General features: G+C 36.6%; 1 protein-coding gene across 1 annotated transcript in view; it reads left to right on the forward strand.

Annotated features, from left to right (window-relative positions):
- AQR (aquarius intron-binding spliceosomal factor) overlaps positions 1 to 14,712 on the forward strand; it is a gene marked incomplete at both ends in the record, with an annotated part of 102,278 nt that overhangs the window by 84,460 nt on the left and 3,106 nt on the right. The window contains 4 exons of the mRNA XM_080707045.1: positions 2,468 to 2,638; positions 6,043 to 6,128; positions 9,687 to 9,861; positions 12,230 to 12,343. Coding sequence (XP_080563171.1) covers positions 2,468 to 2,638; positions 6,043 to 6,128; positions 9,687 to 9,861; positions 12,230 to 12,343 — 546 coding nt within the window. The remainder of the gene's footprint in view (positions 1 to 2,467; positions 2,639 to 6,042; positions 6,129 to 9,686; positions 9,862 to 12,229; positions 12,344 to 14,712) is intronic.

Below are 14,712 nucleotides of genomic sequence, written 5' to 3' on the forward strand. Positions count from 1 at the left end.
TGGACAGCCTCAGTGATTTAGTGAAGCTGTTTGCAACTCAGTGAGACCCTGTTTCAAAATAAAGAATAAAAAATAGGGCTAGGGGTATAGCTCAGAGGTAGAATGCCCCTGAGTTCAGTCCTCAGTACCAAAAATTATATTTATATACAGACAACTTATACAAAGGTCTGATGGCATATACACCAAAAGATAACAGTCTTTGGGAGATAGGATTTGAGGTTATTTAAAATTTTTCTTTTCTTCATCTTAGATATCTTGTATGTATCATGAAGATCCTACTTTTCTTTCGAATAGTTACAGTGAATCAAATTACTCTATTTGTATACTTATAGCTTGGGTAGACATGGTACCTCTAAATGATAACTTTTAAAAATATTGGAACCGAGGCAGGTGTGATGGCACACTCCTGTAATCCCAGTACTTGGGAAGCTGAGATAGGAGGATCACAGATTCAAGAACAGCCTCAGCAAGTAGTTACACTCTCACCAACCTAGCGAGATCCTGTTTCAAAATAAAAATAAAACAGGGCTGGGGTGTAGCTTGGAGGTAGAATGCCCCTGGGTTCAATCCCTAGTATGTATATACACACACACATTGGAACCTAATTTATATTAGTATTTGTTTCCTAATTGCCACCTTTGCAGTTGATTAAAGATTCTATCAATATTCTACTAATGTTTTCATTGCATAATTGTTTTGGAATTTCCCTTCTTAATCAAGTTCATTACCTGTGTCATACTGTAGTGTTGATCTGAAACAGTCTGTTGGTTATCTTATTCATTCATTAGTCTTAACTGTGGACGAGTTTTCAGTACTTCAAGAAATAAATATAAACTGGTGCATGTTTGTAATACCAGTACTTGGTATTACAGAAGATGGGAGGATTGCAGGTTTGCAGCCAGCCTCAGTTACTTAGTGAGGCCTACCGCAACTTAGACCCTTTTTCAAAATAAAAAAATAAAATAGGGCTGGGGATGTGGCTCAGAGGTAGAAGGACCCTGGGTTCAATCCCCAGTCCTGGAAAAAAAAAGAAATATATTTTCAGTTGATGATTGCCACTGTTAAATATGTTTGTGAAGAGTTGAAAACACTATCCCAAAATAAGAACACTCTGCACTTTTCTGGTACTTTTAAAGAGTTAGTGTTGGAGAGGAGAGTTGGATAAATAGGTGAAAGTCACTAATTTGAAGGGGCCTTGACTAACTTGGCCCAAGTTCTAAAATGTTTGTTAAAATATAATTAATCCAAGTACTTGGGAGGCTGAAACTGGAGTATCACAGGTTCAAAGTCAGTAACAACTTAGTGAGGCCCCCCAAACACACACACACACACACACACACACACACACACACACACACACACCACACACACACCCCACATTGCTTTATTGTTAATGCTTCCTGTTTGACCAGAGTACCAAGTGAAACAATGTTCATTTTTCACATGAATAAAGAGTTACGTTTGTTGAGAACTCATTGCATTAATCTTACCCAAAACACCTAAGTCCTAAAATCTGAATATCAGCTATACTTTATTATGGTCATTTCCATGAGTCCCAGTATAACATTCCTGAAGGTCTTCCAGTAATTTTCCTATTTCCTTTGCCTGAAATCCATCTTCTTTGGTTTTTTTTCATAATGTGTTTATGTTCTCATATTACTTTGTTCTAACACATAGCACTTTGAATTTAGTCTCTACTAAACTATACTAAATAGCTTTGCATATGATTCCTCACTTTAAATTTCTTCCCACTCATCTTTAACAGAGCCTGTAATTTAATAGTAAAGGAGACAAACCACCTTGAGATCACACCCCCTTCTCACCTAAAGTGGTCTATTAGAGGAAGTAACCATCACACAGAAAACAAAAGAAGCAGGAAGAAGATAGAAAACCTTCATACAAAACTAGAAAGTCAAATACAATACTGCTAATTATGTATGCCATTAGATTGGATTTTGTACTGGCTTCTTGGATAAATTACTTGGTTCCCTTAAGTTAAAATTTCTTTTCATTACTATGGTTGTGGCAAACATATGTACAGAACTTTATTAATCTACAGTGTGATTGTTGTGGTCCCAAGAATATTAGACCTTTAGGTCACCAACTTTTGGTATGACTGTATTGAACATATATTGCAAAAGTCAAAGTATTTATCATGTTTACATATATTACAAAGGTCAAAGTTTATATCATGTTTGTTAACAAAAGGTTGAATAAATTTAAAAATAACAAAAATATAGCATTACTAATAAAAAAATGTATTGCACATATATTGCAAAAGTGAACGTATGAGCATTAACCTAGAATACAAGGTTATCTCCTGGTTTTATCAGAAGTGTTCACCTGCCAGTTTAACTTTTCACTTTCTTGAAATGTGCCAAATAAACATGGTATATTATTAAGCCATTTTCTCTATAAAACTGAAACCAAAGGAAGTAAATACACATGCATTATGTTTGCTTTACAGAATCTTGGAGAGGCAGAATACGTCGTAGCACTCTTTATGTACATGTGCTTACTTGGTTACCCTGCAGACAGAATCAGTATTCTAACAACTTATAATGGGCAAAAGCATCTTATTCGTGACATCATCAATAGACGATGTGGAAATAACCCGTTGATTGGAAGGCCAAATAAGGTAATTTTATGAATGTTACATGTTCTGTTACCATTTTCATAAGATGGAGTTGTTTATATTTATTATGAATTATTTATACTGTTCCATGTTGTCTCTTTACTGTTTCCTGTTAAGATATGTCAAATAATGAAGTAATAGAGCCGGTGTGGTGGCACACACTTGTAATCCCAGCATTAGGGAGGCTGAGACAGGAGGATCATGGTTCGCAGCCAGCCTCAGCTACTTAGTGAGGCCCTTTGCAACTCAGTGAAATCCTTCTTCAAAATAGAAAATAAAAAATAGGGCTGGGGATGTAGCTTAAAGGTAGAATGCCTTTGGGTTCCATCGCCAATACCACCAAAAAAAAAAAAAAAAAAAAAAAAAATGAAGTAATAGGAACTATAATTTTGTGTTAGTCCTCTCAGTTTTATTGGTTTGCTATAGTAAACTTCTGTCTCAGTTACCACATGGAAAATTTTTGTGAGAGTAATGAGAAATGTTTCTGTAATATTTAATTGATAAAATGGTAGGTAACATTTTTATTAAAACCTATATACTGTTAGCACTTTTTTTGTTCTTTTACAAAGGTATAATTTGGACTAATTGTCAGTGTGTTTGTGGTGTGTGGAGAAGTGAGCATTGTCTTGGAGGATAAGAGAAAATTGTGGTGTGTTCCAACCTTAGAACATTTTTTATTTTTTTATGTAATGGAAAATGATAAGTAATAAAAATAAAGTTGCTTTATTTTATTAATAAAAGGTTGAATAAATTAGAGAACAACAAAATATATAGTATTAGTAATGATAAAACTAGAACTGTGGTTATGAACATTACTATTTAAAAACTCTTCCACCTTTATTTGGAAATCATCCAAAAATAGTAGAAAAATGGGAGAAAGTGGGAACAGACCCTATTTTCAGGTGACTAATATCAGCAAGAAAACAAAAGGAAAGAATTTAGGTGATCACAGTTAGTGCTTGCAAAAACGCCGTGGTGTGTGCCTTGTAATCATAACTATTCAGGAGGCTGAGGCAGGAGAATCACTTGAAACTAAGCCCTCAAGGCCAACCTGGGTAACAGAGTGAGACCCTGTGTTGAGGGAATGGGAGAAAAGTATAGACAAGATACATGCTCGGAAGGCATGTTGACCTGGGACAGATGAAAAGTTTTGTAAGGAAAGGCTACGAAGTAGAGAAAGAATTTGGAAAAAGATGAAATATGAACAGGAAGTAAATAAAATCATAGAAATGAGAACAAATTTAAGAGGAATACAAAGAGGAATGACTCCATAAAATGTTCCCTAGGGCATATAGAAAGTGAGAGGGAGAAACTAGCAGCTTGAAACATAGAAAGTTAGAAATAGACAAGCCTCAAGTTATCTCTCATAACAGGAAGGTGGCAGTGGGGTGGTTCCAAGGTGGGTTTCTGGTGGCTCAGTGATGGTGTCAGAGACGCCCTCGTTCATTTTATCCTTCTCCCTGACCTTTTTCATTTTTCAGTATGTAGGCCTGGCCCACAGACAAGCTTTCTACATGGTCAGGATGGCAATAGGATTTTCAGGTATAACATCTACACATAACAACAGAGGACTTGTATTCAGAATATATATACCCCTATAAAAGTCTTTAAGTAAGGCAACTCCGTACAAAATGGGCAAATACATTAAATATACACTTCATACAATAAGACCTACAAGTAGCCATTAATCCTTTACTATCATTATTTGTCAGAAAATGTAAATTAAAACATGACAGTATACTATTACACACCCAATAGAATGGGTAAAATGATAAAGATGGGCAGTCTGCAAGTGTTGACAAGGCTGTGGAGCAGTGGCTCAGGAACTGGACATTACTAGTAAGAATGTATAAAATGGTACAGCAACTTTGAAAAACAGCTTGACAGCTTCTTACCAAGCTAAGTGTGTACTTAACTACACAGCCCATCGGTTTCATTCCAAGTATTTATTAGACAGCAGTGAAAACATGTCTACAAAAATATGTGTACTTGAGCATTCCGTGAAGTTTTATTCTAAATGGCACCAGAATCCGGGCGTGGTGGCGCACGCTTGGGAGGCGGAGACAGGAGGATTGCGCTGGTTCGGAGCCAGCCTCTCTGGCTTAAGAGACACTGTTTCCAAATTAAAAAATACAAAATAGGTCTGGGAGTGTAGCCCGGAGGTAGAAGGGCTTCCAGGAACCCCAGTGCCACCCCCCCCAAAAAAAAATAAATAACCACCAGAATAGAAACATCCTAAATGCACATGGATTGTGGAATATTTATTCTTCTGAATTAATGAATTACTCAGCAAAAAAAAAAAAAAAAGAAAAACTACTCAGCAAAAAACAAAACAAAACAAAACAAAACAAAAAACAACGGAGCACAAGCACAGGGAGTGAAAGAAACCAGACCTGAGTTCATGCTTTATTTTTTGTTTTGTTTTGTTTTGTTTTGTTTTGCAGGCCTGGGGTTGGAACCCAGGGGCATTCGACCTCTGAGCTACACCCCCTGCCCTATTTTTTTATTCTTTATTTTGAAACCGGGGCTCACTGAGTTGCAGAGGGCCTCACTAAGTAGCTGAGGCTGTCCATGAACTGTGATCCTCCGGTCTCAGTGAGTCCATGCTTTATGATTCTACTTTGATGGTAGTCTGGAACTGGCAAAAATTAATTTCTAGTGACAGGCAGTAGATGAGTGGTTGCTTGGGGCGGGGAGGATGCAGATTTAACTACAGCAGGGCCTGCAGTGATGGAAATTTTTATTGTAGTGATAATTACTTGGGAGTCTATATCGTCAAAATTAATCAGGTTGTACACTTAAAATGAGTACATTTTATTGTGTACAAACTATATACCTCTGAAATTTATTTAAAAGTATCTTATACATTTCCTAAAGATAGAGGAGCCATAAATTATAGTTTGCACAGAGTAAATATACTTTTTTTAATCAATAAAAAGGAATAAACTTTCTGAACTTCTCTGTTTGTAGATATATTTTCAAATCAAGTAGAAAGTACTGTGATTATATTTTTTCTTTTCAAGAATGCTATGGACAAATACTAGGAATATATGTTAAGTATAAATGAACATACCATTATATTTCTGAGCATTAAACTGGAATACTGCCAATAATAAGCTACACATAGTCCCTCTTTTCCTAAGGCGTGGCAGTCTAGTGGGGGAAGACTGAGAATTTCAAAATTAACTATCTGCTAGCAAAAGTCAAGACAATTGCTGTGTGGTTAACATGGGAGTTTAGCCTAACTTGGTTTCTGCAGTTTATTTAATAGTATCCATTAACTTGTTCTTGCAGTTTCAAGCATATTATCATGCTTTGGGGGGATTATTTAGAGATGAAATGTTTCTGGCACATTATTTTAATGATCACTAGAGTCTTTATTGTGTTTTCCCATTTTTTCTTTCTAGGTGACAACTGTTGATAGATTTCAAGGTCAGCAGAATGATTATATTCTTCTTTCTTTAGTGCGAACCAGGGCTGTGGGCCACCTGAGGTGAGTAGGGAAAAGCTTTCATGACATTATTGAACATTACCATATTCCTATCTCTTGCAACTTGGAAGCTCAGGGGCAGAGTAATTCTAATTTTTTAAGTTTAGTGGTTTAGTAATTTTAGCCATTTTACTTTACTGTTACATTTAGAGATGGCATTTTATCCATCATAAAATCTTTATCTTATATCTGTTAGAAACAGTATCAGAAATTAAAGGAGGTAAAGTGGTAAAAAGTCTCTTCAGAGTAAATTTTTTGTTGCGGAGGGTTTCTGATTTTTGTCCACATAGAATCTTTCAGCTTTAATGTTGGGGGATAAAAGAGCCATTTGTTCTTCTAGGATTAAGAATTTTCAAAACAGACAATAATCTATTTTTATCATTTATTGTGATGTATTTATATGCTGTAGATTTATGGGAATAACATCTTCTTATTACAAAGCAGCCGTTTAGTTTTATATAAATCTTTGTCTCATATGACTTACTAGCAAAGCTATATGGAGACTTTATTGTATTATTTTTATTTGGTGAATATAAAAGGAAAATTCTCTAAGCTTTCATATGTTGTCATTAAGTCTGGCCCTATTTAGAGCTTAACCCAGTGATCAAATTCCATTAGACTGATAACTTATATAACAGTAAAGATGTAATTTTTTAAGAAATTGTTTTAGGATGGTAGCATTCTGAAATACAGTTTTCTTTACATTTTTAACAAGTGCCAAGTGTGTATTAAAAGTCTTAACTTTTTAAAAAAGTAATTTCTTTTCTTAGTGATGTTTGTAATTTTTCTGACTTTGGCCATCAATATAGTTTACAAAATTAAAAACTTGCAGTATGATTTTATGAATGCTGCTTTCTCGTCTCTTCTCCCTTTTTTCTTACTTTATAGTATTTTGCCTTTTTCAAATTCCATTAAGTCTCTGCCTCATTTTTCTGAAAAAGATTCTGATGATAAGACAGTTATTAGCCAGCTTTCTGTGGCTGTGACCAAATACTTAAGAAAAGATATATTTGAGTTTTTAGTGAGGAAAGGTATTTGAGTTCATAGTTTCAGTCCATGGTCATTTGGCCCCATAGTTTCTGGGCCTGTGGTGAGGCCCACACACATGGCGGAGAGGGCATGGCAGAACAAGCTATTCAGATCCTTCAAAGATGCGCCCTCCAGCCAGGATCCACCTTCTAAAGCTTCCAAGCCTCCCAACAGCTCCACCCACTAGTTTTCTGCCTTTAGCCCATGAGCCTTCAGGGGGACCTTCTGGTCCAAACTGTAACACTTACAAATGAAGGCTTAAAACAGAACCTGAGGATGGGCGTGGTGGCGCAGGCTTGTAATCCCTGCGCTTGGGAGGCAGAGATAGGAGGATCGCACAGGTTCGAAGCCATCTGCGCTGGCTTAAGAGACCGTGTCTCCAAACAAAAAATATTAAAAAAAAAAAAAATAGGTCTGGGAGTGTAGTCCAGAGGTAGAAGGGCTTCCAGGAACCCCAGTACCACCATCACCAAAAAAAAAAATCTGATTTTAATATTGTCTTGCATATCAACTTTTTAAGCAAAAATACCTTTATCTAAATAAGTCTTTGTATTTGCCAAACCTAGCTGGGCATGTTGGCACATGCCTGTGATCCCAGACTCTGAAAGACTGAGATAAGAGGCTCTCGGTTTGAGGCCCGCCTCAGCAACTTAGGCCCTCAGACATTTAACAAGATCCTATCTCAAAATAAAATAGGGCTGAGGTTATAACTTGAAGTACAGTGCTCCTGGGTTCAGTTCCCGGTACTACAGAAAAAAAGAGAATCCAACTTCTTTATCAGGTGATCTTAGTGATGGTGGTATGAGAGCAACAGAGGGGATGTGTCTGCTTGACTGTTATTTATGATTCCAGTTATCCAGGTAGGTCCATCTAGGTATCATAGCTAGAATTTTATCTTATAGGGCTAACCTTTCAAATTCTTTCTTTTCTAAGTAGAAAAATATTTATGCATCAGGAAACCAAAGAAACCTATGTACTTTCTGCCATACATTATTTTATTTATTTATTTATTTATTTATTTATTTATTTATTTTTATCTTGTGGTACTGGGGTTCCTGGAAACCCTTCTACCTCTGGGCTACACTCCCAGACCTATTTTTATATTTTTATTTGGAAACAGGGTCTCTTAAGCCAGTGTGGCTGGCTTCAAACCTACCTGACCCTCCTGTCTCCGCCTCCCAAGCGCAAGGATTATAAGCGTGCGCCACCACACCCAGCCATACATTATTTTTAAATTAAAGCTTTATTGAGATATAATTCATGAGCTATGCAGTTGACCTATTTTAAGGGTACAATTTAAAGAGTTTTAGTATATTCAAAGAATTATACAACTATCTCCACAAATTCGTTTTGGGGTATTTTTATTGCCCAAGCAAAAAGCCTTATAATGATTAGCATTCACTCCAATCCCCCACCTCCCAAGCCCCTGACAACCACTATTCTACTTTCTGTCTCTAGATTTGTGTGTTCTGGATACTTCATATAAAAACCATAATACAACATGTGGTGTTTTGTGACTGGCTTTTTTTTTTATGATTTGCTTTTTTTGTGTATGTGGTACTGGGGATGGAATGCAGGGGCTTTCTACCTCCAGGCTACACCCCCAGACCTATTTTATATTTTATTTAGAAACAGGGTCTCACTAAGTTGCTGAGAGCCTCAATAAGTAGCCGAGGCTGGCTTTGAACCTGTGCGATCCTCCTGTCTCCGCCTCCCAAATACTGGGATTGCAAGTATGTGCAACCACGCCTGGCATGACTGGCTTTTTTCACTTAGTAAATGTGTTTAGGGCTCATTGATGTCAAATATATCAGTACTTTATTCCTTTTTATAGCCAAATGATACTTCATCAAATGCAAATATCACATTTTATTTATTTCTTCCTTAGTTGATGGACATTGTTTGTTTCCACTCTTGAACAACAGTTCACATCATCTCCTTCCACCATCCCTTTTTTCCCCCAACAGTATTGTTTAAAGCATAATTCCCATTGTAACATTTGCATGAGAAATCAGGTTAAACAGTTCTAATACTGTACATCCAGGTATGGATGTTGGAACCACCTGCCTTTAGCTTGACTCCTTGGTGTTCTAAGGAAATGTGGAAAAATTGAAAACAATTGTGACAAGTTATTGAAGAAGAAAAATTTTACCTTGGTGGTGCTTGAGAACTTGGCAGGCAAAGAAGTGAAAGAAAGACTGGTTCAGATTGCCCTAATGGCCATCTGCACCATAGTGCGGTAATAACTTCACCATAGTACTAATAGAGTTACTCAAACTTTCTAAGTAAGTGTGTTGGTTTTTTTTGTGACCTCTTGCCTCCAAAAAAGCCAGTAAGAGTACAGTAATAAAGCATTAACTTTTTACTTGGTTTAGTATTCACATAACATTGATGAATTACTCTTAAGTTTTTAAGAAGCTTACTTTGTTATTATAGCTTAGTAAGACTACCTGGTGGACTGTGTAAGAAAAATATGTTCTTAGTTTTGAAGTGTGTTAATTATTTTGTTGTTAATTATTTTGTTCCCTAAAGAGATGTTCGTCGCTTAGTGGTAGCGATGTCTAGAGCCAGACTTGGACTTTACATCTTTGCCAGAGTATCCCTCTTCCAAAACTGTTTTGAACTGACTCCAGCCTTCAGCCAGCTCACAGCCCGCCCACTTCATTTGCATATAATTCCAACAGAACCTTTCCCAACCACTAGAAAGGTAAGGCTTTTCTTTATTTTGTTTTTGCAGTACTGGGAATTGAACCCAAGGGCATTCTACCTCAGAGCTACACCCCTTGCCCTGTTTTGAAACAGGGTCTCACTAGGTTGCTAAAGGCCTCACTAAGTAACTAAGGCTGGCCAAGAACCTGCTATTCTCCTGTCTCGGCCTCCCAAGTACTAGGATCACATGGATGTGCCACTATGCCCGGCTCTTTCTTTGTTTTATAGAACAGCATTCTTCCAAATGGGAAATTAGGGTTGTCTTATAGGAACATCCTATCACCGATTTAGAATGTCTTTACACTAAGGAACTGAATTAGATTTTCTACATAAAATAATATCAGCAAGCCTTCACTGGTACTGCCCATCTATCAGGCAGATTAGCTTTCTCCATGTATTATCTCATTTTATCTCAGCAGTAGCCTGTTCTGTAGAATTAACCCCATTTTACCTATGGGCCAACAGGGTAAGAGATGTAGTTTGGGCCATGCATTTGAAAACCCATGCCTTCGGACTTCAGAGTCCTTGTAGATAATCACTATACTTCCTCTCTTCAGCTGTGCAAGGGTAATTTATCTATTTACTTGAAAATAGAGAAATAGTTTAGTCTTTAAGAGTTAAAATAGGGGAGGGGAGAGCTGTACAGTGAACAAACAGGGTACTCAGAGAAGTGCCACTCCCTCCCACTGGGTGGTATCTCTCCAACCTACAGGTGTCTAGTCTCTAAATTTATCCTTATCTTCTTTTGCCCCAAGAAAAAGATACTTGTTTATTTTCTTTCTGATATAAGTTAACATATAGACTTTTGGGTTTTATTTCCACTAGATTTTAAGTAAGATTGTTTTAAATGCTCATGGTGTACTTCTTACCCCTACCCTTCTAAAATATACATAGAGGGCCGGGCGTGGTGGCGCACGCTTGTAATCCCCGCGCTTGGGAGGCTGAAACAGGAGGATCGCAGGGTTCAAAGCCAGCCTCAGCTACTTAGTGAGGCTTTCAGCAACTTAGTGAGACCCTGTTTCCAAATAAAATATAAAAAAGGTCTGGGAGTATAGCCCGGAGGTAGAAAGCCTCTCGGTTCCACCCCCAGTACCACAAAAAGATAAATAAAATAAAAATAAAATAAAATATACATAGAAATTCTGTGTGTTTGATGATAATAATATCAGGTGTTTTTCCCTAACTGCATTTTTCTTATTTGTTTTTTTAAAAAAATGCTGCAGTGGAAGACTAGAAAGAGGAGGGGATTGAGAGTCAGTGGGTGGTGTCCATTTCTCAGTTGTTTCTAGACTGTTAGATAGTTGCTCACTTTAGTTAGAATCCTTTTTCTTGGAATTTTTTTTTTCTTTTTACCTTAATAGTTTTCTGTGCAAGGGTAAAACTTCTTAGGCATTTTATTAAATAGGATAGTTACTCATCTTAATCTTAGGGCAGTTTAGAAAAAGTACCGTTTGTATCGTTTTCATTTTACTATTTTACACTGCTAGAGCTGTGTTTCTCAGATTATTAATCAGAAACTACTCCATGAGAATCCTCTCATTCCACCCCACACCTGTTGAAACTAAATCCCAAGGAGCTAGAGCCCAAGAATCTAAAATTTAATATACGGTGCTCCAATAAAAGTGAAAGAAGTCTCCCACAGAGGATTTGATAGTTACTGCAGAGTTTTCAAAAGAACATTTGTTTTAAATAATAACAAATGTTAGCTGGGCGTGGTGGTGCATGCTTGTAATCCCAGCATTTGGGAGGCTGAGACCTGAGGATCGCGGTTCAAGGACAGCCTCAGCTACTTAGTGAAGCCCTCCGCAACTCAGTGAGACCCTGTTTCAAAATAAAGAATAAAAAATAGGGCAGAGATATCTCAGAGGTCAAATGCCTCTGGGTTCCATCATCAGACCTGCAAAAAATAAATAAATAAATAAACAAACATAAGTAGGAAGAATAGCTTTAATATTTTCTTTCTGAATTATCTTTTGAGCATACATATATGTTCACATAATCTTTGAAGCATACACAGTATCAGAAAGTACTACCTTACACCATGTTGATTTTTTCCTCTAATCAAAGTATTTTCTCTTGTTAATTTTTCATTATTTAATAGACTAAAACCCATATTTCTCCTTCCAGCCTGAATTATATTTAAAAGCTAGTGATCTTCATTGCCCTAGTTTTCCTAAGCTTAGCTAGAATCACTGCTCTCTATAAAGTCTTGCTGAACTTTCACTTGGACCATATATCTTCTGACTATTCTACAGTCTCCAAACCCTAATGACGCTTATTTATAAGATTAAAAAATGGGATATATTGAAATGTTGGTTTCTAGATTTTTTTCCCTAGAAACTTAACTTTCTTTTGCCTTCTTCTAGAATGGAGAAAGACCATCTCACGAAGTACAGATAATAAAGAATATGCCCCAGATGGCAAACTTTGTTTACAACATGTACATGCATTTGATACAGACCACACATCATTATCATCAGGTGAGTTTTCTCAAAATCAACATTTATTTTTCTTGCTGTTAGAAAGAAACTTCTCTTTTGCAAAATAAATCTTTAAAGCACCTAGTTCCTTGTGGGAAACTAAGTAATCTAAAGTAGGTTTTTGTTATTCATTTAGTACTCATGTTTAAAATACCTTTATAGAGATATAATCTGGCATACAATAAAGTACACATATTTAAAATGTACAGTTTGATATCCTGATATATGAAGCCATCACCACAATCAAGATAATGAACACATCCATTATCCCCAAAAGTTTCCTTGTGCCACTTTGTAACCCCCTCTTGTCTTCACCAGTCCCCTTTGCCCCTTCCCTAGGCCCCCAAGGATCTGTTTTCTGTCATCCTAGGCTAATCTGCATTATCTATGAAGTAAAATCATATAGTGTGTGTTTTTTGACTGTTAATACTCAGCATAATTATTTTGTAGTTCATTCGTGCTGTGCAGAACAGTACCTGCTTCCCCCCGCCCCCCCATAAGTAGCAGTCTTTTGTCTGGAGATGGTACAGTCTACCATTCTCTTACTGATAGGCATTTAGACAGACAGTTTGAGCTATTAGGAATAAAACACTATGAGCTTTCTTACACAGGCTCTTGTACTTTCTCTTGGGTAAACACCCAGGAGTAGAATGGCATGATCAGTTGTTAAGGATGTGTTTTAACTTTAAAGAAACGACCGCCCTCTCTTTCTAAGTAGTTGTGCACTCTCTTCACTGGTTCCAGAGTCTCGTTGCTCCCTGTCCTCCCCCTAACTTGATGTGGCGGGTCTTTTTCATTTTAGCAATTCTGATAGGTATGTACTGCTCAGTGTTTTTATTTTTACTTCCCTGATTTGAGTATCTTTTCAAGTGGTTGCCATCTGTATATCTTCTTTGGGGATGTGTCTGCTCCGGTCTTCTGGAGCAGCTTTATATTTAATGTTTGTTGTATGGAATCAGTCTATAATTTCATGTTTTTTATGTACTAGAATACTTAGCCTAATCAAAAGTTGCAGAGATTTTGTTCTAGCAGTTGCATAGTTTTAATTTTGACATTTACAGTTATGATACATTTTGAGATAATTTTTTAATACAGCTCCAGGCAGGGTTGAATGTTATTCATTTGCTTGTGGATATTTGTTTCTGCATTACTTCTTGGACAGATTCTTTTTTTCCTCTGCTGAATTGTTTGTCATCTTATTCAAAAAATAAGTTGACTGTATGTGTGAGTCTACTTCTGGACTCTGCGTTCCCTTCCACTGTTCTGTGTGTCTTTCCTTTTGCCACATTGCCTGTATTACAAAAACTTTATAGTTTAAGTCTTGAAATTAGACAATATGAGTCCTTAGCTTTGTTCTTTTTCAAAATTATTTTAACTATTCCAGTTTCTATATTTTGAAACATAGAATTATTTAGGATCTATTTGGGAAGATTAACATTTTAACAATATTGAGCTTCCTTTTTATGAATACATCTCTCCATTTATTTAGATCATTTTTAATGCTCTCACAGTATATTACAAATTTCTGTATATAAACCTTACACATATTTTGCTAGCTTTTTTCTGTTTCATAATTTTTGCTGCTATTATAAGTGGTACTTCTTAAAACTTTTTAATTTTCAAAAAGGTAAACAGAGTCCATGAAGAGAGAAGCTGCACCTTAGTTCCAGATTGCCGTGGTGTGCAGGAGAAGCCCCAGTTTTCTAGTTGAATGAGACAACCTCCTGTCCTGATCCTCCTTCCCGGCCACGGCCCCTCTCCTGGCTTGCCTTTTCTCTGTCACTTACAGAGCTCCTCACCAAAGTTGGCCTTCCCTGAGTTAGCATAGTACTCTGTCCTAATTAGTCACAGTTTTTTCTTAGAAACATTAGAAACTTCGTTTAAAAATGTAATAGCTTCTCATGGTTTTTTTTTTTCTGTGAAGATTTGTATGTACTTTGATCATTAGTATGTTGCTTCTGTATAGGCGTATTCCTTGGCATTAGCAGGACCTAGGCCATTTTTATCAGAAGTGTTAACATGTGTAATATAAAATGGCCAGCAGTAATTTGAAGAACTATAGCCTAAATATTATCTGTTATGAGGATGATTTTTTTTTTATTAGTGCACTGTATTCATACATCATAGTGGGATACTAACTTTTGTAGACATACATGCACACATCGCCCAGTCAGCCCCCACCCGATCCCCACCCCATTCTCTCCCCATCCCTCCCTCCCATGCTTGGCTTAGTGGTTGACATCTAGTTTTATAGCAATTTTTCCAATATTAACGATGATAATCTCACAAAACAGTTTCATTTGTCTGATACCAAGCTTTTGATGTCTTAAAGATAACATTTCAATATTTCTTTTTACTTTCTTTCTTAC

This window comes from Muscardinus avellanarius (assembly GCF_963383645.1).
Source record: "Muscardinus avellanarius genome assembly, chromosome: 12".
Taxonomy (NCBI): Eukaryota; Metazoa; Chordata; class Mammalia; order Rodentia; family Gliridae; genus Muscardinus; species Muscardinus avellanarius.